Source organism: Vulpes lagopus, chromosome 5 (genome assembly GCF_018345385.1).
Source record: "Vulpes lagopus strain Blue_001 chromosome 5, ASM1834538v1, whole genome shotgun sequence".
NCBI lineage: Eukaryota > Metazoa > Chordata > Mammalia > Carnivora > Canidae > Vulpes > Vulpes lagopus.
Window position 1 is genome coordinate 119,193,690 of NC_054828.1, and position 25,585 is coordinate 119,219,274.

Here is a 25,585-nt window from a genome sequence, read left to right on the forward strand (position 1 = left end):
CCAGACTCCCCTAACTCTGTGGCTTTGGGACTAGTTATATGATATTTCTGAGTCAGACCTGCTCAGACAGAAAGTAAGAATATCAGTGCACCGACATCTCTGGGTTGCTGTGAGGATTCCGGCAGATGATGCAGGTGTGCTGGGCTGACAAGCTCAGGGGGTGGGGGGCCTGGGAAAACTGTTTGGCTGTGCACCCTGAGGCTTCATCCCATTCTAGAACAGCACCCAACAGCCTTGACCTAGTGCCACACGGAGGCTTCTGGACCTCACTGCTCCGTTAGTAAAACAGGAGTGACTCTTCCTCCTCCTGGAAGCACCGCACAGAGTTCCTTCCTTACAGAAGTTACTCCAGTGGTGTCAGTGGTTGAAATCACAGGCCCTTCCCATCAGCCCCGGGGCCTTGTAGGTACCTAACTTAAGGAAATCAAAATAAACACTCTCAAAGAGAGATGACTATGTCACCTCACCAACATATGTGATAGGTGGCTCAAATCACTAGGACTCCCATGGAACACTTCACATGGTTTTTTAAACGAATAGACAGGTAAAGTGAGTTTTGCCAAAACAAAATTGGAAGGTACAGTCAAAATGAAAGAAGAGCATTAAAAAACTCCTAGTGGCCTAGACCCTGATGTCCTGATCCCAAGTAACACAGCAAATGATCTCCTATTGTAGTGCTTCCACTCTGCTGTCTAGACTGCTCCTAGGTGGAGAATAACCATCAATCCTATTACAAAATCTGGAAGGTGCAGGGTGGGCAAACCAAGGACTCCCCACTGGGCCCACAGCACTTTCCTTCTTTCCTTCTCTTTGCAACTTCTGATAACAGTCATAGAACCAACTATAGATTCCATGTACCCAACTTTAGAGGGCAGTTTCGCTTGGTGGTTCTCCTGGGCACCTGTATTCCCAAGGGAGCTCTCCTGCAAAAGTGACCTTTATCTCTGTGAGCTGAGATGGGTGTTTTTGTTTTTGTTTTTGTTTGAGACCCAAGGCTTTCTCATGGGACAAATACCACATGTTGGCAGGATGGAGCCTCCTCCATGATGTAAGTGTCAGGACGCAAGCACCTGCCCCACATCTCCCATCATTCTATAGCATGCACCAAGAGGAATCTTAAAATTGAGGAACTGAGTAGGTTTTTGTAAATTATCAGGTACAACTCTCTTCTCTTGCAGGTAAATAAAAGGGTGCTGGGGCACCTGGGTGGCTCTGTGATTGAGCATCTGCCTTCAGTTCAGGGCATGATCCCAGGATCCTGGGATCAAGTTCTGCATCAGGCTCCCTGCAGAAAGCCTGGTTCTCCCTCTATGCCTCTTTCTCTCTCTGTGTCTCTCATGAATAAATAAATCTTTAAATAAAGAAGAAAAGAAAAGGGTGCTTACAAAAAGACACACCTACTCAAGTGCTTCAATAAAGAGCCACTTCTTTGACTCTGGTTAACTTTTCAATCCTTGAAATTCTCCTTAGCCAGGCCTATATATCAGGGGCCAGAGTCCTATTTTACCAATGGCTCTCAGTATGTATGTGCTCGAAAGACCACCAACATCCAAATCATCTATGGATGATAACACATTTGCTGCGTTACTTGGGATCAGGACATCAGGGTCTAGCCAACAGGAGTTTTTTAATGCTCTTCTTTCATTTTGACATGCAGACACTCAGGGCCCATTGCAAGCCTCCTAAATCAGAAACTCAAGGATGGGACCCAGGGATCTTCATCATGGAAAATCTATGGGTGTGACTGTGTGCCACAGGATTTTGAAAAGCACCTTGTGAAACCAGTGACATGTTAACTGTTGGTCACCACCCCCAGCAGGAATTAGCTCACTGGCCAGCTCCTAAATGGAGCCAGGCGACATTTGCTCATCCTGCCTTTCCTCAGTGGGTGGGTTTTATATTAAGTTAACTAAGACTCAAGTGCCTTGTGTCAAGCCTCCTGCTGTGGTCACTTTGTTGCCCATGCAGGACATTAGAATTGAGAACCAAGCCTTTTCCAATCATAGGGGGTGTTCACAGCTCCCCCCCCCCGGAAGCTCATAGCTTCTCAGAAAATTAAGAAAGAACAAACCCCACTACAATACATGGTTTATCCCTTTTTTTTTTCTTTTTTTAAGATAAATCTTTTGAAATGTTTCTTACAGTCTGGAGTTTTGCCAGACCAAGTCATGATTCCTGAAATTTCTTTATCTGGAATACATTGATAACAACACTTAAGTTTTGAATTTTCTCCCCATTTCTTTATTGTTGACATGTGATACGAAAACTAACACCTAATATACCAAAGGAACCGGACCATTAGTCATTTTGAAGTGAAAAATCATATGCTAATATATTTCCTTTTTTCATATTTTGGATTTGTTCAAAGTGTTTCAGCAGATGTTTTATCTTTGGAGCAAAGGCTTGGATGTAGGGAATGAGAAGCATGATCGCAAGTGGGTTTGCCTGGAGTCACCTGGGAATAAAGGGAGCTACGGTGGGAACTGGCACTATAAGTCTCCACACCAACCTCAGGCTGTGACCTTTGAGGAAGGGCTCCTGGCCCTTGTGGTTGGCTAAAATAGGGGGTGTGGTTTCCTGCTCTGTGCAGATATTGCACTACTCTGTAATGTGGCTCTGATCCACAAATATTACTTGTTCCCTTCCTATGAAGTCTGATTTCATAGGAATCAGAGAAATAAGGGTTCTTCTAAAATAGGGGGTGGTCCTCTCACAGCTTGCTGGTCACTCTGGATTTGCTCAAGGGGCCAGTATTCTGGAACATTCTCAGTTCCATCTCTTCCCCAGCCCCCTCCCTAAAGCTGGTACTTGGGTTTCAGTCAATCCAGGTGGAGGAGGATGGCCACTTATTAGAGCTTCATCCAGATGCTTTTCAACTTCCTAGGGCAATCACTTCTCTCCCAGTTGGGCCACCACTTTGGGGACTCAGCACTACTTCAGTGTGACATTCTGTACTCTGGAAGCCCTCCTGCCATAAACACGAAAGAGGCAGAAGCCCCTGATCTCCTTCTACCTGGTGAATACCATTATTCATGAATAAAGCTGAGGCATCCCACAGTGTCACATCACCTTTGGAGGGTTGGCATTGGCAGCCTTGGGAGTTCTGTGGAATGTCTGAGTTGGGTCCCCTTCCTGCCCCCCCCCCGAAGCTCAGGATGAGGAACTGGGAGACCCTACTTCTTATTGGAGCAAAGAGAGTGACGGGTGGTAGGCAAGCGAGCCTTCTTCTAACAGTCTGGGGCAGAGGCAGGGAACCTGCCTTTCTTTTAGTCCCTAACTTGTTTTCTCTGCATTGGTTCTCAAGTGTAAGTGAGGTGGCCAGAGGCCTGCAAAAACTGCACAGCTAAAGCTCCCAAGGATCCTCTAGACTCTCTCTTCTTCTGGAGGAGAGACCAGACGGAAGAGCACAATAACGGGTCTATCCTGAAGATGTCTCTCTTTTGGTCCCTATCTGAAAAGCTGGAGCTTTGATGACAAGGAAGGAAAGCCTCAAGGGTGCAGCTTTGTTGAGCTCATAACACAGAGAGTAGAATGATGGTTACCGGGGGCTGGGGGTGAGAGAATTGGGGAGATGTTTAAGGGCACAAACTTGCAGCTAGTGTAAGCTCTGGAGAGTTAAGACACAATATAGTGATTATATGCCAATGACACCGCATTACAAACTTCAAAGTTGCTAGGAGACTAGCTCCTAAGTAAGTGTTCTCATCACCCAAGTAATGGTGATTATATGAAGTGACAGAAGTGTTCGAGCTACGGTGGTAATCGTGCTGCAGTCTGTAAATGGATCAAACCAGCTTTGATGCCAAGGAAAAGAGAGGGTCCAGTTATAATATTCTGTGAGGGAATTCGGATGGAAAGTGAGCAACAAAAGACCTGGATTCTCATCACATGTTTCAAGGAAACCCCATTCACGGAAGCAGCCTCCCTCTCTTCATTGCTATGGTTCTTCAGGAAGCCAGAATCCGAATCCTCAGAGGGACCCAGTACTTATTGACGGCCCTGAGCTGGAGGGCAGGGCGCACCCCATCCTCCTCTCCTCACCTGGCAGGCAACCTAGGAGCTACCTGGAAGGCAGGCTAATAACCCAGCTTGCAGAGTGCAGAAAAGTTCCACAGATCCTGGCTCATTGTTTTTCCCCAGGACCAGAAACTAATGGTGGTAGATAATTGCCAAGGATTTCGGATTATTTAAAAACTAAACAAGACAAAAACTCACAAATCTGGTTTGGGAGCAGGGAAAACCAGAAACCCCCGCGGTGACAGGGAATTCCTCTTTTGTTTGTTCCTTGGAAGCGCAAGAGGGAAGGCGGATTTCGGTAACTCACGGGAGAAAATGGAAGGGGCAGAAACCCACTTGCAGGTAAGATGAAGTAGAGAGAACTGGATTGGAGTTTGGGAGGAGGGGGCCCCGGGAGATGCCACCTGGCCGCCAGCAGGTGGCGCGTTTTCTTTAGGATTGGCTCCCCGAATCCTGGTGAAACCTCGCGGCCAGACCCGCCGAGTCCCTTCGCAGGAAATCGCAACGCAGATTAATAACCCTCCAGTGTCTGGAAATGTTTAATTACCGCGAACGCTGATTCCTCCAGCGCCACCGCCGGTGTAGCCCGTTAAAGACGCAGCGCCGCGGGCGTGCGAAGGCAACTCTAACCCGCGGGGTTTCACCCCGTCTACGCACAATTCAGTTAAAATGACTTTTCTCCACCACCCTCCGTTTGATTAGACCCCGCTTCGTTTCTAATGCATTAATTTCCACCTTTGCACACGAGGAAAAGTGGAGTAGTCTCGGAACGGAGATTTTGGTGAGTGTCTAAAATAATTCCGGCGGCTCATGTTTGTGCGAAGAGCAAAAAAAAAAAAAAAAAAAAACAAAAAACCTCACTATACCTTTTATGCACATTTTACACTTGCTCCTCACACTGGAAGGCATCATCATTTCACTTTACGGATGGTAGCATGCTCAGGGGTCGTGCAATTTCACACGAATATTCGGGCTTCACACATACTCTTCTGACAAAGCAAGGGTAGCTACATGCATATGTGCATTGTCAGGTTTATTGAGGTGACAAATAGTTACAAGATACTTAGAGACTTCTAAAGAACTTACGAAACGGGGATCCCTGGGTGGCGCAGTGGTTTGGCGCCTGCCTTTGGCCCGGGGCGCGATGCTGGAGATCCGGGGATCGATGCTGGAGATCCGGGATCGAATCCCACGTCGGGCTCCCGGTGCATGGAGCCTGCTTCTTCCTCTGCCTGTGTCTCTGCCTCTCTCTCTCACTGTGTTCCTATCATAAATAAATAAAATAAAATAAAAAATTTAAAAAAAAAAAAAAAAAAAAGAACTTACGAAACGGGAACTGCCTGGAAAAACAGTTCACTTTCCCTTTCAGTTTTGATACTGTAACTTGCCTGTCGCTGTCACAATAAACACCGGCCTTTGGGTTCACCTGGGATCTATTCTCCTAAGACCCTGGAGTTGTTTGTACGTTATCAGAGCATGTTATCTGTACAAGTGTGTGTGGATGTCATGTTACCTACCTCCCCTGCTTAAAAACTACCCCCCACCCAAGCTGAGTTTTGACCTGATTGATCGTAATGGTTCCAGAGGAACTGTTGAACCATTACAATCCATCATCTAAATGATTACAGAGGGATACCTAAATCTCTGGGTTATTTGAAAGCTCTGTACATGCGTAAAGGGGGGTCAAACGAGCAGAGCCCCAGTTGTTCACAAAGCAGTACGGGAAAGCTTGCACTGAAAGTGGAAACTCACAAGTGCTAATAAGTAAATTCCATTTTTAAAAATAAAGTATTTGTGTGTGTGTGTGTGGTGGGGGTAGGGAGAAGTGGGGTTCATTTTTTTTTTTTAGAATCCAAAACACCCCGAAGCGATAGAGGCCACATTCTGATGAATTTTCTGGAAGCTGTTCAATTTTCACTCCCGAAGACGGACTGGGGCTCTTTCCTTCCCAGTAAGCAGGGGTTGGAAGAGGAGCTGGGGTTAGGACAGGGAGACCAAGGGAAGCTGTCACAACCCCAAGCGTGCGCAGAAAAGGTGGCAGCAAGGGCTCGCTGAGGGGCTGGGTGCAAACCGTCAAAGACCAGGTGGCTCCGCGGCCCCGGGGTACTGATCTCTGCTGGACCCTACCTGCACTGGCGGGGTGTACCCCGGACCTGGAGGCCTGGTGGCTGGTGTGGGGATATTTTCCCAAGGATGCTCACTTCCAGCCGAGACTGGGACCCCTTGGGCACCCGCGGTTCCACCCTGCTGGCGGTGGGGGCAGGAGAGCCAGAGGGAGCCTGGCCAACTTTTGCGGGTGTGGTTGCCGGGGAAGCCCGCAGGCTCCAAGTGAGCCGAAGCTGCAGCCGCGGGTGGCAGGGTGCGTTGGCCACTGGGAAAGGGGTGAGTGTCCAGACAGGAGTTTCATCACCTGCAGTGGGCTCGGGGGGGCCATAGAACGGTTAGGTTCCGGCTACCAAGGAAGTTTACTAAATTGCAAACGTGATGTTCTTGCAAGTCCTAAATGAATCTGACTTCCCTAAAAACTAACCTGGAAGCCCCACCACCCCAGGTGGTGTCCTGGGTCCTGCCCTCCTCAATCCAGCCGAGGCAGAGTCCAGGAGTACCTTTGAGACCTGCTTTAGGCAGAGCAGTTTCTCTTAAATAGGTGGGGGAGGGGGATCCTTGGCTGTTCCCCATTGAACCGAGGGCAGAGGAGATCTTAGCTTTCTGGGCTGCTTCTGCTTGTCCTCCTCAGAGAGAACCAGAACCTGGCTGGCTTCCAGTGGAAACTGAGGCCGCGGTGTGTGGGTCACCCCTTTGGGAGCTCAGATTGAGGTAGAGGACTTTTCAGAAACCAGCAAATCTTTCATTTCATTTCTGAGGTTTCTGGGGTTGTTCATTGTCAGAGTAAGACCTAGAAGGAACATCTTCCAAGCCCTGTATCTGAAACAGGCACCTCTATGCCTCAGCTGTGTCAGAGTCCCACATCTCTCACCCTGTCTGGTCCTACCTTGCAGGTCAGCTCCAGGGGAGGTAGCCAGAACTCCTTTGGGAGGCAAAGCCCTAGATGCTAGGCCACGAAGAGCCAGCTCCAGCCTTGCATCCCCATCTTGCCCTATACCCGCTAAATTCCAAGATTTTGCCTGAGTCCAAATCAGTTTTCTAGACGCCCTGGCAAAAGTGGCATTAAACAACCCAGTTGTGGGTTGGGTCCTTTCTTTGGAATCCTTGAAGACTCTCTCCACGAGCTCTTTAGGATGGATCCTACTACCTGGAGATGATTTCTACACATTCTTGAAGCGTGTTGGCCAGGGACACTGATTCAGAAGAAAATGGCAGGTGGAAAGATGGAGGAAACACAGTTCTGTGTTCTGAGCAGGAGATAGGGTTTGTTACACCTCAGGGCTCCATCCCCCCTGATTGTCCTGAGTGGACATTTCCTAAGCAATCCAGACAGCCACAGGGCCAACTGTGGGGGCCCCTCTTAGATGCTTTCCTGGCTGCTGATGGAGGTTCCTTAGCTTTGTCTCCTGGGCAAGCCTGAGACTGGTAAAGGCAAATTCCCTGGACCAAGGTAGAAGCGAGTACAATCCAGGAATGCCCTGCTGGACTTTTCTTCCAGGCCTTCCCCTGCTCTTGGAACTTGCTGCCTTGGAATCTCAGGGAAGAGAGTGATCTCAGCTCCTTGCTGTTCCCAAGGGGCCTCTCCCTGGCCAGAATGTCGCCTCATGCTGGCAGCTGCTAGGATTCCGACTGCGCAGGCAAACTTATGTGGGTCCCTGACTCCAGCACTAACCTGTGGCAGGGGTTGGGGGCCGTCCCTTGGGGTAAATACTGCACCCCATCTTCCTCCTCCCCACCCCAAGTGGGGGCTGGAGGCCAGGTTCTCTCCTAAAGGCTTGTGGATAAATAAGACAAGGGTCTTCTTCAACTGTGTTTGGGGGGTGGGGAGCGCATTTCCACTGTCATTTCCCTAGGTCAGAGAATGACAACAGAGTGATCAGAGTGAAGGTGGACATAGCACTGTTTCCTCCCCAGAGGACATGGTCCTAATATGCTAGAGACCTACTGAGTCCAGGACTCAGCCCCAAGGGTTGGGTGGGTCACTCAGCAGCAACCCTGGGCAAACCCTGGAACTGCAGTGGTATAAATCTGGACCCACCCAAGTCCTGGGAAACCTTTGCCTCCTCCTGAATCCAGGTCTGGGTATTCCAGAGAGGTGGCAGGGAGAGGTCAGGGCTGGGGTCAGCTAGAGGTCAGTTCCCAGAGCCCAGCAGTCAGTAAGGTATTGGTACTCTCTCTAAGGCAGAAGCAGTGAAGACCGTATTTCTTGCAGCCGGAACCCTAACCTCTCCTTAGGTCCCAAGTGCCACTTGAACCATCTCTTTGGGCTCAGAGGTCCTGGAGCTGAGGAAATTTGCAGCTTGCTCTCCAAACTCCCAACCTATCCTCCCAAAACAAGTGAATACAAGATTGGAGGGTGCAACTGTGTGTTAGGGTGGGATCCCAGAGGAGTTTGGATCCTAGGACAATAACTCTCTTGATCTCCACCACCTCCGATCTTTCCACCGACCTCCATAATCCGGGGTCTGAGGTCAGCCCTAGGCATTGGGGTCTGGGCTGCTGCCCTGGAGGTGAGCACTGGAAGTCCAGGGACTGCTGGATACCCAGGGCCCTACGCCTCTGGGGAGGGATTCTGGGAGAAAGGGCGACTCTGCCCGGGCCGAAGAGCGCTGGAGTCCAAGCTACGCCTCGGGGATCCTGGTGTACCCGCCCCGCTCCCCGGCCCCCGTGCACAGGCTTCTGTCCCAGGCGCGCAGGAATAGGACCCCGGAATGTGCAGTTTCAGCCCGCTCTCCTCTGCTTGAGGCTGTTGCCTCTAGCACCCCAGGGGTGCCCTCGGGGGCCCAACAATGCAGAAGGGGTCGCACGGGACTGAAGGGCGGGGGACGCGGGTCCGGGGAGGCCGGGGCGAAGTGAGCGCAGCTGCCAAAGTCTGCTGCCCGGGTCAGCAAAACTTTGTCTGTCAGTGCGCAGGCGCGGGGCAGGGTTGGGGGACAGGGGAGGGAGGGGAGGAATCCTGAGGCAAGGGGAGGAGGGAGGGAGAGGGGGAGGGAGGGAGGAGGGTGGTGGATTAAAATAAGTAGGCGGCTCGGTGCTAAGGGATGAGTGAGTCGGAGCTCGGTCTCTCCCCAGCAAGTTCTCAGCCGCTCCCGGTTCAGACCCAACCGGGGAGCCGCGAGCTGGGCTCATCACCCCCCCGAAGGGCAGGCCTCCGGGGCAGTCGAGCGCTCCCGCGCGTCGGGCGCTCCGAGTCCCCGCAGAGTCCCCGCAGCCGGAGCGGGGCCGGGACTCTAGAGCTCCGGGGGTGCCTGTGGAATCCAGCGCCTCTGGCTTCCCGGGTCCCCCGCAGCGGAGCCCCGGAGACGCCCTCAGCCCGGGACCGCCGCGGAACGAGGTAACTGCAGCCCCGGGAGCCCCTGTTCGGCGAGGGGGGTGCGCGCGGCACCCCGGGTCCCCTGGCACCGTGCGGCGGGTGTCTCCTCTCTGTGTGCCCCAGAAGGAAGCTCCTCCTGCCAAACGTAGGCTGCAGGACCTTTGTGAAAGTGAGAGCAGCTGCAGCCCAGGGGGGTTGGGGTGCGGGCGCAGGGACTTCCGCGCGGGGTCTCCGGCCTGTGACCTCCGGGGACTGAGGGGGCGGGCCTCCCTGCTGCCCCGGGGCTCCCAGACACCCGGGCGAGGTGCCCGCGGACCTCGGAGGCCAGCCCGTGGGCCCCCCTCTAAGAAACCGAAGAAACTTCCCGAGCACTAACTTTCCCGAGACGCGCGCCTAGCTCCGTCTGACCTACTTTAGCTGACGAAGAAGGAAAAGGGAGCGGAGGGATGGCCACGGCCGCAGCCGACGGCGCAGGGACAGGTGCATGCCTCAGCCAGGTCGCGCTGCTCGTGCACGTTGGTTTTGTTTTTGCTTTTTTTGTTTTTGTTTTTTTTTTTTTTTTTTTTTTTTTTGCGGAGTTGCGCTCAGGTATCAGGCGGGCTGGACCCGGAGCGCGGGGACGCGAGCCTGACCCCGCCTCGCACTTGTGCTCCGACTTCGGGGTGTTCTCTGTAGGATGATTGCTCTGCGTGGCCAAGGCCTTGGGGAGTAACCCGCGACCCGTCTCGGTGCAAGGCCCCGCGCAGGGGGCGCGAACGCTACTTCCCAATTGGAGACCCCACGCCCGAGCAGCGGAAGCGCTATGGGTGCCGTGAGGGTCTCGGGTTTGGGGCTTATAAGCGAAGAATTCGTTTCCTCCCCTGTCTGTCCCCGAATTCAGCCTTCGGGAGAAACAGGGGAGGTCGGAGGGGAGAGGGAAAGAGGCGAGGGGCTGCCCGCGGAACTGATTTCTTTCCCGAAATGGCTCTGATGGGAAGAATGAAAACCCACATCCAGTGGTTTTCCAGCAGCAGCAGCACGGGCAGTAGCGGGGTAGCCTCTCAGAGTGCAAAGGGGCTCCGAGGGTTTCTTTGTTGCCACAATTTGGTAAATTTCAAGGGGACCCTGGGCTGCGCGCTGGCCTTTGGGAACAGAAACCACGTGCAAAGCTGGTTAGTCTCCCAGATTCACCACCTCCCAGAGAGGAGAAGGGCTGACAGGGACAGGGGACCACCGGTGGGTGATGTCCTATCCTGGGCTGCCCGAAGTGATTGCGCTTTCATTAAGATTGGGAAACAGATCGCTAAGGACACAGCGGGCGTTTAAATGCGGCGGGATGGCCGCCTAGCCGAGGGGTTCGTTCGATCTCGTTTGTTGGGAGAACCCACAGAAGTATCTGGCGGTGGTTAGTCCCCCAGCCAGGGGTCTGGACGCCTGTCACCACGCGTGTTGGGGATTCGATGTCAAGGATGATTTTCTGGGGCTGCTGCTGGGCTCCTTCAGGCGCAAGCTCGGGGAGCTCTCTCCGTCCTCATTAATGCAAGCAGTTAACTCGCTCACGCTCAATTAGCCCCGAATAAACCACTTTAATAGACTCTGCACACTTCATTAATGCCCGGCACAGGGCTGGCTGAAGACCTGAGGTTGGCGCTCCACCGCGCCAGGGAAGCAGCGCCGGCGCTGCGCAGCGGACCCGGGCTTGGAAGCGCGAATGGCTTTGCCTGCCTGTAGTCGGGATCTCTCCCCGTCACCTCCCAGGTCCCGAGGCTCAAGCTCCTTGCCAAGTGGGTGCCTGGCCCCAGGAGAGGTGTTTTCCCTCGTGTTTAAAAATCTAAAGCGTTCGCCCAAGGGCTCCGGGGTCAGGGCAACCGGACCAGGAGGGGCTAGAGTTTGTCCATCCTCTCCAGCTGGAGAGGCGAGTGTGAGACTGTGTTTTTCTCTTAGCTGACCGCCTGAAACCGGATCGTGCATTTGGCCCATTCTTGGTACTAGTGTAAGGAGCCACGTTTCGAACGAATTTCGTCCCCGGGAAAGTCGTTGGCGAGAGCCTGGGGAGCCCTGGCCTCGGAATGCGGCAGAAAATAAGAAACTGGCTGCGCTGCTGAAGAAAATAAATTGAGTGTTGGGGGAAACAAGATCGGGCATATAGCCCGGAAAGGTTGGCTCCCAAGAGCAGTGATGGCTGCAAATGCCCCCTCCCCCTATGGAGCCCAAGGCCTTCTAGGCTCGGGGGATAGGCGAGGAAAAGCCAGGTTAGTACCCGACGTTGGTGGGTTCCCCACCGGGGCACCGCGGGCTCAGGCCCTTGTGCAGCCCAGAGCCGTGACGCCGCTGCCGCTGGCGGGGCCTGGGATAGGCCGAGACCCGAGAGGAGCAAGTTGAGGCCCGGGTGGCGCCTGGCGCACCCCGGGGAGCCAGAGATAAGGATCTGATTTCCTGTGCCTGGAGGGGGAAGAAGAGGTGACAGCAAATCAAAGAGCGCTCACCTCGCCTAAATCTGGGCCAACCTTTGAAGTTGGAGAGTCTTCTCTTTCTCCTTCTCCCTCCCCCCAACCCCAAAGGGCCCCTGCTTTCCCTGGGGCCCAATTCCTATTTTTACTTCGCCCTGTCTTAGCGCTCTAGGATGATCTTGGGGCTCTAGGATCACCGGGCCACCAGTGATCCCAGCAGGAGAGAAGACTGGTACGGAGGCCCTGGCTCTTCCACCGGGGTGGGCACTCAGGCTCCAGCTCCAGAGGCAAGGTCACCGCAGAGTTGTGCCTCCCCCTAGCCCGGAGGCTGAATTCATTGCTTCCTTGACGCTCGGTTTTCAGATGATTGCGAAGTAACCCGCCTCGGGACTTTTCTGCAGGCTCTCCTTGTTCTGCACCTTCCACTCCCAGCAGGGCCTCTTTCCCTACCACCCACTATTCAGCCCGTGACCTCTCTGCCAGCTTCCCAGGGAAAGCGTTTCTGGGTCAGGATTGCCCTTACTCCTTCCTGACCGGACAGGGCACTCCTCCATGGAAAGCTCTGCTGCAGTGAAAGGCTGCGGAGTCTGACTGGGCCTTGTGGCCCAGGGCTGAGGGCAAGCTAGGCTAGGGAAGCTGTCAGCCTTCAGCACCTGAGCCTCCCACGGCCCCCGTGAACTTTCTACTTTCCTTCTCCGTTCTTGCCTCCACGGGACAGACTGATCTTCAATTTGGCTTTAATTAGGACAGTCTGGGAGGCTCGGAGATGAAAGTTCTCTCTGCAGAGCCCAGATCTGTCCATGGAGGCTGGTGACCCTGACCAAGCAGGCCAGGAGATGCCAGTCTGCCGGTCACTTCAGCTTCCTGGCCTTGCATTTGGAGGGGCAGAGATTAAAGCAGCTGAGGGGCCAGCTTCAGTGCTTTGCCCAAGGGCATGCCCACCTGCCCAGGTGTCACTGCAGGCGTAAACATCCAGAGAGCCCCAAGGCACTGCTCTCTTTTCAATGGGGCAGGGAAGGCACTGAAGCCCCCTTGTATGTGACTGCTGATGTCAGAATGAGGAAAGGAATGTGGTGTCAATGCCCTCGCTGAAAAGAAGGGGATCCCCAGGGGCTAAGGTGAGGAGTCAATCCAAAAGCAGCCGCAGAGAGGGTGGTGTCAACAGGGCTCCCCAACAGTGAGGCAGAAAAGCAAATTTGACATCGAAGTTGAGAGTTTTGAGGAGAAAGATGACAAGGCTTCTGGAAGCCAAATTGAAGATCAGCTAGTAGAGCTTAATGCACAGGAGACGGGAGGTACGCAGATCTGTGTGTGTGTTTGTGCTGTGCTGTCTCTGTGAGCCCCTTCCTGAGTTCCACACGATCCCCCGTGTGTGTGTGTGTGTGTGTGTGTGTGTGCTCACGCACATGCGCCCCCGTGGACACATTCGGGCCAGTTCCTGCATTTTGTTTAGGACTACAACACGGATCATCTCAGTTTATCTTTGTACCTTGTTGCCAACTCTGCTTCAGAACGTGCGAATCTGTGTTTATCTGCTGTTGTGCATTTCTGTGTTTATCTGCGCGCGAATGTATAAGTCTAATTCCAAGTTCCTGCTCTCTTTGCAGGAGTGCAATTCCGTGTGGACTCGGGCTGGCGTGGATGTGAACTTCCACACACCCGTTTCCCGGTGCTCCTGCCTTTCTCAGCACTCTGTACCCTGGAGGCCCTCACTTAAGTTGTTGAGTTGCACAGGATTTGGTTTCCTGCTGGTCTCTGTGGCAAGTTGTGTGTCTCTGCCAAGGCCATTCGGAGGGAGCCCTTGCATCAGAGAGGGTTCCATCTTCTCTGTGAGGGCAGTGGGTTCCCTCAGTGGGGTCTTAGACTTCCAGCATCTGTCACGGGGGAGGCAGAGGGTGTGGCTGGGCTGGAATTCAGGAGGAAGGGCGACCTACCCTGAACTTCTCTTTTTCTCTTCCCTCTCTTTTCTTTTTTCTTTACAGATTGAGATTGAGAACACCCGGCAACTACCACAATGGGCAGCAAAACCTTGCCTGCGCCAGTGCCCATTCATCCATCCCTGCAGCTCACCAACTACTCCTTCCTCCAGGCAGTGAACGGCCTGCCCACGGTGCCCTCGGACCACCTGCCCAACCTGTATGGATTCAGTGCCCTGCACGCGGTGCATCTGCACCAGTGGACGCTAGGCTACCCTGCCGTGCACTTGCCACGCTCCTCTTTCTCCAAAATGCCGGGCGCTGTGTCCAGCCTGGTGGACACACGCTTCCAACTGCCTGCCTTTCCCTGGTTTCCTCACGTAATCCAGCCGAAGCCCGAGATCACTGTTGGAGGCAGCGGCCCCTCCTCGCTCAAGACCAAGCCACGCTTTGATTTTGCCAACCTGGCTTTGGCTGCCACGCAAGAAGATCCATCTAAGCTTGGCCGGGGGGAGGGTCCCGGTTCCCCCGCTGGTGGGCTGGGTGCCCTCCTGGATGTAACCAAGCTATCCCCAGAAAAGAAGCCCACGAGGGGACGCCTGCCTTCCAAGACCAAGAAGGAATTTGTCTGCAAGTTCTGTGGCCGTCACTTCACTAAGTCCTACAATCTCCTTATCCATGAGCGGACGCACACCGATGAGCGGCCCTACACCTGTGACATCTGCCACAAAGCCTTCCGGAGGCAAGACCACCTACGGGACCACAGGTACTGTGGGTGGCTCCCAGAGCAGCTGTCTGTCTGTCTCTGTCCTCACCATCCTCCTCCCTAATGAGGTGGTTCCTGAGCCCTGCTGTGGCTCCAAGCATCAGTTTCTGGGAATTCTCTAACATAGCAAAAGAAGGCATACAAGGCTCAGGGATAGGTTCTTGGGGCGTGGGTGGAGAAAGGATGGGAAGCCTAAGTCAGGTCTCCGTGAACTCCAGACAGCTTCCTCACCCCTTCTTCCATCTGCAGTGCTGTCCAATACAAATTTCTGCCTTGATGGCCAAGTGGGACCTGTTTCACATGTGACCACCGAGCACTTGAAACGCACTAGTGTGACTGCGAGATTAACTTTTTAGTTTTACTTAATTTTAATTTTAATGACTACATGCGGCTAGCTAGGCTGACAGCCTGGGCAGCACAGCTCCAGCAAATCATCTACCCCTCCCCCTAGGTTCCCTCATTCACCTTTATTGTTAACCCAGGCCTTATAAGGAAACTCTGCTTGTCCCTCCTGGGGAAGGCAGGGACCAGCCAAAGCTGGACCTGTTGAGGCATCCGATGGATCAGACGTTGCCTTTGGGTTTCCTTCACGTCCCTACTCTATCCACAAATTTCTCATTTTGCCCACTCCACATGCGGTGCGCCCCACCTCCCCCCTTCCTTTGGGGGGCAAGTGCCCCACTGCAGCAGGAGAGGATCTTGGGTAACTGTTTACAACATTACCTCATTTTGCAAAGATCAATTTCTCTGTTTTTGCTTTCAGATATATTCACTCCAAAGAGAAGCCTTTCAAGTGTCAAGAGTGTGGGAAAGGTTTCTGCCAGTCCAGGACTCTCGCTGTCCACAAGACGCTACACTCACAGGTGAAGGAGCTCAAAACCTCCAAGATCAAATGCTAAAGAGAGCCTCCGGGTCACCAGGACCCTGGGTCACGCTGCCCCCTCCTCCAGAGGGACCAGAAGCCGAAGGCGACTCTGGCGGGCAGCGGGAGGGGTGCCCGGGACCTTCCCCAATCCCAAACTTGTCCCTTGGGTCCCGGGCGCACGCGGAACTCGAGAGCCCCGCCCGGAGCCCTGACCCCAGCCGCCCGGGCGGCTCCCCCAGGACGCGGCTAAAGTCTTGGCCAAAAGGCGGTACTCACGTGGCGGAAGGGAAACTGCATTTAAAAAAAGAACGAAAGCTCCGCGGAGCCGCAGCGGCGCCTCTCCCAGAAGTATTACTTTTTCTATTGTTATTTTATACGTTTTCTTTATTATTTTTTTCTTTGACCATATAAGCTTGTAACTCTGCCTGCGGAGAGAGAGGGGAGCGGGAAAGAAGTCCTGCGATCGCAGCTTCCACCCCCTCCTCCCGTCCCCATCCCCACCCCGGGAGCCTGCAAAAGTGTAATCCGTGTATCTGCTTCAGCAGCCCGGCCCTGGGAGCCCTGGGAGCGCGGGGCGCGGACGCCCCCTCCCTGCTCCGCGCAGCGCAGCCCTCGGGGCGGGGGGCCTGGGGGCCTCGGCCCCGGGGCTGGGGGGGGGGGCGCCTCCGGCTTCCCTGCTCCGCCGCCCAGTCACCACGAGCGAGCAGCCGGCTAGGAGCAGGGCGTTGTATTGCGATTGGCACTTTATGCTGACCATCGGTAACGGACATTTATCACTGGAGTTTTTTAAAAATATGAAATAAACGGTTATTTTACAGGCATTGTAGGTTAGGTATTTTCCCTCCCAAACGCAGGACGCAGGGAGGCTCCTCTACGGGCTCCAACCTGCCCCACTTCCCCGGCCCCGCCTTATTGAGGTGATGGGGTTGAGATCCCTGGGGAAGCGTCCTGGCTCCCAGTGGGGGTCCGCCTCCCGTCCCGGGATTATTTTCTCACTCCCCTCCTCCATTTCGGCCTTAGGTCTCAGCGTCCCCAGGCCTCAACTCCACAGGGCTGGGGGTTTATAGAGGCCAAGCCCGCGGCCACTACATCAGCCGTGAGCAATCTCAACGTCTCCGGATGCCGGGTCGCTTAGGGTCCACTAAGAGGGACAGAGTGTCACCCACCTCTTCAACCAAAGGCTTCCGTACCAGCCTCCTGCAGCTGCTCGGGGGAGGGAAGGGGGTGTCCTTCGGGACAAGTACCGACCCCTGGTCCCCAGTACCCGGCTGCACCTGCACAATCATCGCTGCCTCCCCAGAGCCCCCAACCTACAACCCTCCCTCCAGTAGGACCCCCGGGCACAGTTCTTTGGCTGGGGCACGGCTCCACGCCCGCGAAGATTCCCTGCAGTTTGCAAAGCCTTGCGAGGAATGGCGGGGGCGGGCGCCCTGGGAGGCCCGGGAAGTTTAGGAGGGGAAATCTGAGTCGGCCCTCCACAACTTGAACCTTCCCCGGGGCGTCTCGTTTTCCCACAATTAGAGGCCAGGCCGCCGGGGGCTCTCCGGCTTGGGGCGGGGCGGGGCTGCCCAGCTCCCGAGGCCCGACCGCGGGGCGGTGCAGGCGGTGGCGCCCTCGGCCTTTCCCAGGCGGAGCGCGCAGCCCCTCGGGCTCGTGTGTCCCGCCGGCCTCGGGCTCGTGTGTCCCGCCGGCCGCGGACACCCGGGGGCCGGGCAGGGCCCTGCGACCTGAGCGAGCCAGCTCGGGCCGTAGGAGCCGAACGGCTCCAGCCTCGGGCCGCACCATCCCCACCGCCCCAGGGCGGCCCTCCCCGCCCAGCGCGGGGCTCGCAGCTGCGACGTTGCGGAGCCCAACTCGCCCCAGTGGCCTCGGGGGGCCCGCGCGGGGAGCCCCGGCCTCCGCCTTCGGAGCCACGCTGCCCCCTGCTGGACAGGCCTGGAGGGGCGGCCCGGGACCCCGGGGCACCTCACGGTGTCCGCCCCACAGCTCCTCTCGATGCACTCTCTAGACCGACCCTCCGCCGCAGGCCCTGCCCACCCCTCACCGAGATGCCTGGTCGTGCCCTCGAAGCCTTCTCGACGGTCCTCCGCCGGGATATCTCCGCTGGTTGAGCAAGATCACAGCCCTTCTCCCCCCAGCCTCAGGGGGACGCTCCCCAGGAGGGAAACGGAGTCTGGATCCCAGAGAACCGCGATTTCTGGGTTCAGAGAGGGAGGGGGGGGGTTGGGGGCTTCGAGGGCTTATCCCCAGCCAGCGCAGGCCATAGTAAGGTCTTAAGGCTTACGTTAGGGCTCATGGTAGGAGCCACATCAGTTCCTTTAGTAGCTCTCCGAGGTCTGGGGACCTGGCTGTTCTAAAACGACAGTGTCTGGTTACACACAGCCTCTACGGAAAGCTGTGGGCGTCTCCGAGGACCCGAGAGAGCACCTTCCTGCACCTTCCTCAGTTCCTCTGCTCTTTCTGAGGATCTCTTTCCTGCCCCTGCACCCCGCCCTCCATCCCCCCATCGCAGGTTAGCCACCTCCCATTCCCCCGGGACACCTAGGGCCTCTGCAGTTAGCTTCATTCCAAGGACCTCATGAAGGCTGTGAAATGCGAGAAGTTCACAGGGGAGGTTTTTCCATTCTGGCCCACCTCATCTCTGGTAACCTGAACCCCAGCCTTCCGTCCTGGGCCCTGGAATTGAGAGATTTTCAATATCAAGTGTGCATCCTTAGACGATGGATTCCCAGCACACGGTTTGTAGAGGCGTTGGGGAGTGGGGCAGGGCACTGACCAAAGACCTCCACTGACTCACAATGTTTCCACCTTGCTTGGCTCTACCAGTGGCTCACGATCATCCCGGTGGACCCAGAAGCCATTTCTCAGCACAGCTCGCCGCATCTATACCCTGACAGTCGTTTCAGAGATTGTGTAGTAACAGCAGAGCAAGTGGAAGGGCAGGCTGGGGCTGCGGGCCCCCAGACACCACACAGGCTACAATTCCCAGGCAATGCGGTTGGGGTTGGGGGCAGTTTCCAGCTCCTACTCTGTGGGGAGCAAGAACAGGCAACGAGAATGCCCAAGACGCTTGGGTGGGTTTTATTACCTGCCCACCCTGCAAGAGGACAACTTGATACACCCCTCCGGGATCCCATCTCTCTCCCTCCTCTTCCTCCCTCGACCCCAGTCCTCAGACATGAAGCTTCTTTGGTCTCAGGTGCGCAGCGTGACTTAGGTCGGTTTTAGGGAGTGAAGGAAGGGAGAGGAGAGTCCAGCTGGGGCCCTTCCCCACGCAGCCAGCTAGGCCAGCTGTTCCTGTGGGGGGCAAGGGAATGGGGGGGGGGGCTACTAGGCTGGACCTCTGCTGCATGGGTAAAAGGCGCAGGAGACCTTGGAAGCAGCCTGAAGCTTTCCCCGCTCTGGGAGGTCAGTAGCACTCTGGGGAAAGGCTCCCAGGGGCTTCTCCCCAAAGTAAGAGGTAAAGGTTCCACCTCCTCCTTCGGAATGTAGCCAGAGGTCCGGGGTGTAGGATGGGCCGTTTTCCCCTGCAGACCTCTTGGCCACGGGAGTCAGGGCTAACAGGGTCCTGGGTGTGGGAGAAACGCAGTGGACTGGTCTAGGGCTCCCCGATACCACCGCAGCTCCAAGACCGCGGAACCGGCGGTGATAGCACACCCGACCCCACCCCTGGAATCCCGGGGTCTCCAGCGCCGGCTCGAAGGCATCCCGCCCCAACGCCCACAGCACTAGCACAGCACTGTGTGACGTCACACAGGCCTCCGGCGCGAAGCGCCAGGGCTCCGCCGCGTCTGCAGCCGCATCTCGGTTACTCCGTTCTGTGACGTCACAGACAGGCGGTGACACCACGGCTCGCACATCTCCCGGCCCCGCCCTGCGAATCCTGCCAGAAACGCGCGGAGAATTCGTTCGTCCCCGTACAATGGGGTCCGCACCCCGAAGCGTTGGTGGGCGCCCCGAGAGAGGGAGAGTGCCCGGCGGGGCCCCGCCAGCTGGCACCTCGCGGTTAGCAACGCTCTCTCCGCGCTGGGTTTCCGCGCAGCAGCTGCGGCGGGGTTCTAGCCCCGCCCACACCGCTCTCCTAGCCCCGCCCACGCCGCTCTCCTAGCCCCGCCCGCAGCGCTCCCCTAGCCCCGCCCACGCCGCTCCCCTAGCCCCGCCCACATCGCTTCCCCCCCTTAGACCCCCTCCGCCTCCACCACTGCGCATGCTCTGCGCGCAGGCGCAGAAGGAACTCGGCGCGGCGCTCCAGGTCCCGCGGCGCACCTGGGCAGTGGCCGCGGTCTTCGGTGCCCGCCGTCAGGTGTCGGGAGCGCGGAGGGCTGGCGGTGCGGGCGTGCCCCGCTGTCGGCGGGTGCGGGCTGGAGCTGGTAACGCCGAAGAGGGCGGCGCACGGCCGATGCGGGCTGGAGCCCCTGGGAGTCCCGCTGGTGGCCCGCGGTCCCTGGGATTGCGGGCGCGGGGACGGGGCGCAGCTCGTCCTTCTGAGCAGGGCCTCTTGCCCTCCAGCCCACGGAGCTCTCGGGGGCGCAGGCCTGCTCACCCACCCTGCCCGTTCGGCCCGGCTTCCTGGGCCGCTGCGAGAGCCAGAGGGGTGGTTGGGCCCAGTTTGCATAAGTTTCAGATGAAAAATTCACAAGCGACATGAGACAGTAGGGGAGGGGGTTGCCAAACCTCGTGTCAGTGGAAGAAGAAGAAGTTGCATTTCCTTTGAGGGAAGGGGCCCGAAGACCCAGTCGTAGCTTTTCCTGCCACTCACAAGCTTTGGGCAAGTGCCTGCCCTTCTCTGAGCCTCGCTTTTCTTTCTGCGGTGGGTGGAGGTAATAGCCTTCCCACCTACCTCGCTCAGTTGGTGTAGAGGTCAAAGTTATACACGTTTTCTCAATCATCTATTCACCACTCGAACCAACAAGGGGCCCTGACGTGTTGCAGAACAGCTTTGGCGTTTACGAAGCACCACGTGAAGGGACTAGAGGTGCTTCTCCCAGCATGGTGAAGCAGCCTGCCTCCCAAGCTGCCTTCCTGAGAGAATCTTCTTCTGGTCTCCACTGTCTCAGCACCCAGAGATAATGAAATGGGATGGAAGAAGAATGTCACATGGACTGGTGGTCGTGAACCTTCCTTGAAAACTTGGAGGAGGCCTTCTTTAACTCCACGGAGACAAATGGATAAATCAGTTCACAGATTATTGTTATATTTGGTAGAGAGAGGAAGGCGGGTGATAAAATGTAAGTGCCCTACTTAACCACTCCTCTGTGGCATATGCCTAGGGAGAAAATAACAGCTGGGTGCAGACTGAGGTGTCGGACCCGGCAGGGGAGGGGCCCATGTGTGTGGAAGTGTGACCGAGTAGGTGGCAAGGGGTCTTTCACTTTGCAAACACACCCAATGACAAATCGTCTTTGGATTTGTGCTTTCTTTGATTTGTACTACAGTGTCCATAGCCTAAAGAAAAGGTAGTTGTACAATGTTGTTTCATGCACAGATCTGCAGGAATGTTCCTCTTACCCAGCCCCCCAAGCCCCGGCTATCTGATGCCCCTCTTGGCCAGTGCTAGTTCCAGTTCCAGCAATTAGAAAATAGAAGGACTTTGGAAAGTGGGGTGGATGGATGAGTGGAGTCAATTTTGTTTTTTTGGTTTTTTTTTCTTTCTAAACATAGAATTGGCTCTTAGCAAGTCAGCCATCTCTGGGGAGGTGTAAGCATAATTAATTTCTTTTCAACCTTTGGTTTCATTGAACTCTTGCTTGTGAGACTTGATAGCAAGGGCAGGAATGGATTGCTTTTTGTCACTGGTAGGAGTGGGTACCCCTTGGAGACTGTAGGTAGATGGTGGCTTGCGAAACTTTACAGGGGACATGGAATAAAGGTGGAGGAGATGGAGCAGGAAGAGCTAGATTCTTCACCACTCAAAGGACCAGAGAAGGAAAATGAGCTTCCAGAGAATCCAGGCCTTGCCTTAAATGATATCTACTTGAGAGGCTGGTTGACTTCTTTTTAACCTGGGTCAAGCCCTGACTGTTTCTGTGCAGAATTCAGAATATCTTCAGTATCTCACGTAGCTCCTCTTACAGGGCTGTGGTAGGTGAAGAACTAGGGCAGGTGTGGTGCTGTAGGTGTCAGGGATGGTTTCTGTTATGGCCTTGTCCTTAGAAAGACCAGCCAACACTGAAATATTTGAGCAGAGTCACTCCAAAGTGAGTGGAGTGGTTCAGAGAGTTCTTGTTAGCTGTTACAGGGATCTGTGCACCATAGATATATCTTTTTAAATCTTTTCTATATTTTTAAATTTCTTTTTCTATTAGTTCCTAACTTTAGTGTGTTAAAAACTGCCACCATCATGATAGAATTGTTTTATTTTTAATTTTATTTTATTTTTTGTTTGTTTGAAGCTCTAATATATATCACATGTTCAGGTTTGTCTCTCCTTGACAGTCGGCAGTACTCATGGGAGATTCCTCAGTGTGGCATTGGGACCATGGCAGCGATTGGGGCTTTACCACTTTGGGAAAAATGTGAGGCGTTGCTAGGGCTTCTCCAGGCAAGAAACCAGGCAAGCTTTTGCCCCTGGCAAATGATGTTTTCTTTGAACTATATCATAAGTATGTATTGAACTGGGCCAGGGAGGATTAGAAGTATTGGGGGAGGGCACTGGGTTTTGGTAGGTTTCCTCAGTTTTCTCCCCCTCCCCCATATTTTAATTTAAACATTTCCAGGCATACAGAACAATAGAAATTTATAGTGAACACTCAGTCATCTACCACCTAAGTTCCACAATTAACATTTTACTATACTTGCTTTATCACATATCCTGCCACCATTCCATCCCTCAAACTTTTTTAAAATGAAAATATATAAACACATAGAAAAACTGAAAGAATAGGACAAAGAACATTCTTGCATCTTCTTCATAAAGTCAACAATTGATCATGTTTTGTTATATTCTTCTCTCTCCCTGAACTATTTGAAAGATAGTTTCAGACTTCATTATATTTCAGCCCCAGATAATCTAGCGCACATAGGAATAAGGGTGTTATGCTGTATTACCACAATATTATTATCAATAATAATTTTGCCTGACATCATCAAATGTCCCATCTACATTAAAGGTTCTCTCAATTTTCCCAACATCTGAATTTTTAAAAATCAGAACCCGAAGTTTTTCACATTGCATTTGTATCTTTAGCATCCTTTGATCTAGAACAGTTCTGATTTTAAGAAAAAAAAAACTTTTAAATTTGAATTAAGTATAGATTTATAAGAAGTTGCAGTGGAGGGAGATTCCATGTACCCTTCACCCATTTTCTCCCATGGTTACACCTCGCTTAATGATAGTACAGTATCATAACAAGAAAAATTGATACTGGTACAATGTATGCATATAGTTTTATGCTATTTCCCCACAAAGATAGGAAGAGGTAGATTGTTCTAACCACCACCATCGTGAAGATCGAGAACTATAAAATCACCACAAAGATCTACTAATATCAGTGATTTAGCAGTTTGAGTGAATGTAGAAACCGTACCTCCTGTTGTGGACTGAATGCCCCCCTCCCCCAATACCTATGATGAAATCCTTATCCCCAATGTGATGATACTAGGAAATGGGGCTTTGGAGAAGTAATTAGGACCTGAGAGTGGAGCTCCCATCAGTGGTGTTAGTGCCCTTATAAGGGTCTTGAGGGAGCTTGTTTTCTCTTCTTCTTCTTCGTACCATGTAGTGGTGGTGGGGGCACAGCAAGAAGACAGCCATCTACAAACCAGGAGGATGACTTTCACTGGACACTGGATCTGTTGGCACCTTGATTTGGACTTCCAGGCTCAAAAACTGTGAAAAATAAGTGCCTGTCCTTTTAGGCCAGTGAGTCTATGATACCCTGCTATAGCAGCCAGACCTACGACACCAAATTTTAAGCCCTTTTAGTCTCCCTGTTTATGACAGAATAGTCTTAAATATTTGCTCTACATACACTGACATCCAGGTCATACAATGTTATGTTCTTGGCTTTGACCATCAAACATAATTTAGACAACTCAAGAGGAGAGAAAGTCTATTGTATGTAGCTGTGATTTTGCTTTTACAATGGTTTTTTTTTCTCCCCTTCTGCATATTTTTAGTTTCCTTCTTTTATCACTTCTTTGCTGAGACTATTTTTCAGTTGTTGCAAGGGTTCATAATTGCTCATTAAAGTATCTTTGTGATGGCTGCTTTAAAATTCTTGTAGATAATTCCAGCTTCTGTGTGATCTTGATGTGGATGTGCTTTGATTATCTTTTCTCTTTCAAGTTAAGGTTTATCTGGTTCTTGGTCTGACCTGTAACTTCCAGTTGTACCCTTGACATTTTTGGTATTGTGTTATGAGACTCTGGAATCTTAATTACATATATTTTTTAAATATTTTATTTATTTATTCATGAGAACACACACACACAGATACACACACACACACACACACACAGAGAGAGAGAGAGAGAGAGAGAGAGAGGCAGAGACACAGGCAGAGGGAGAGGCAAGCTCCACGCAGGGAGCCGGACGTGGGACTCGATCCTGGGTCTCCAGGGTCACGCCCTGGGCTGAAGGCGGTGCTAAACCTCTGAGCCACTGGGCTGCCCTAATTAAATATGTTTTAGTAAATTTCCCTTGCCTTGCTGTTACATGATGGGAGAAGGGGTGCCACTTCAGTACTACCACGTGAGGGTGAATGTCCAGGTCCCCCAGTTGGCCTCCCTTGGCACTCTGGGAATAGAACGGTGCCACTTACCACTTGGAAGAGGTGGGATTTCAGGATTCCCACCAGGCCTCCACTGATACTACCTAGACTAGGAGGGGAGAGGTCCTTTTTGTTGTTTGCACATGGTTTCTTCCAGGGGTAGGGCAGAAGGCCTTGCTACCTCTACGTGATGGTGCAAGTTTGGTTGCCCACTCAGTCAGATACACCTGGGTAAAGCAGGGAGGAGCCCCACTTTGCAGGCAGACAAAGACAGAACCCCGGTGTCCTCCCTCAGTCTTTTCCTGAGTGGTAATCTGTGGCCCTTTGAATATTGTGTTGCATAAGTGAACTCTTATTGGCTTGATGAAACTAGAGACTAAGTGACAAATTTCTCCACAAATTCCCATTTCCTGGGATCACTTCTATTTTTGTCCTAACACGATCCTGGGTTGTCACTCTAATGCATTGTGGTGTTTTTAATTTTGTAATACAAAATTCTCACTTTATGTTTTGACATAAAATGCTCTGGGGTGGTATTTTATTATAAAGTTACAAAACTTCTGCCTATTTTCAGATGTTGGTATGTAGGGTCCCTGTTGATTAAAAAAAAAGAACAATTGATATTTTTAGATTAGCTATAATGTCTGGAATTTTGACCCAGTATAATTGAGTGTTGTATTATTTTGTTTATGAAAAGAAAAAAATCTAATGTATCTAGTGGTAGGGTGCATGGATTTCTTTTTCACCCTACTCCTGTGTCTGGTGTTCAGGTTATAATTTTTAATATAAATATGTCCATAGATTTTTAGGCTTTGTTAAATTTTTGAGAATGGAGTTTCAGGAATCTGTCCAAACTTTCCTAAAATACTACGTTAGTTTCCTTCCTAGTCCAAATTTTCCTAACAGGCTAGGCTCTTTTTTTTTTTTTTTTCTCTAAAATTGTGCCTTATAGATTTCTTAGTGTTGCACTGGGCAGGGGGAGGAATCACTATTAAAGCAAAAAACTTCTCTTCAGTTAATATTATTTATTGATTAAGATCTATGACTTGTACCTGAGCCCAGGCTAAGTGTGAACATCATGCAAATTGAGAGCAATAGTTTTTACTTTTTCCAAATATATGTTGCATAATGTTTACTTCCACGAGTCAGGGCAACTTAAGTAGATAACCCAGATAGAAGGAACTGGGAAGCAGGAAACCTGTGTCTTGGCACATGTTTCATTGCTGAACTTTGTTGGGTGGCTTTAGCCAAATCCTGTAACCTCTTGGGGCCTCAATTTCCTTAACTGTCAACGAGAATAAAAGTACTCATCTTTTCTGACTTGCACAGTTTTGGTTAGAGAAAAATTAAAGTTGTGCTATAAGTATAAATAATATTGCTAAAGACTATCCACATCTTCTTATTTAGTTTCACTCCCAGCTTTTCAGCTTCTTTTGGTGTCAAAAATATCTTTGAGCAAAGA

At 52.8% G+C, this 25,585-nt stretch overlaps 1 protein-coding gene across 1 annotated transcript; it reads left to right on the forward strand.

The window, feature by feature from the left end:
• Positions 1–9,145: 9,145 nt before the first annotated feature.
• OSR1 (odd-skipped related transcription factor 1) lies at positions 9,146–16,227 on the forward strand. Its single transcript, XM_041754074.1, is given in 4 exon segments — positions 9,146–9,457; positions 13,848–14,547; positions 15,311–15,422; positions 15,424–16,227. Coding segments are annotated over 3 exon segments (981 nt in total). The 5' UTR covers positions 9,146–9,457; positions 13,848–13,879; the 3' UTR covers positions 15,625–16,227.
• Positions 16,228–25,585: the final 9,358 nt, after the last annotated feature.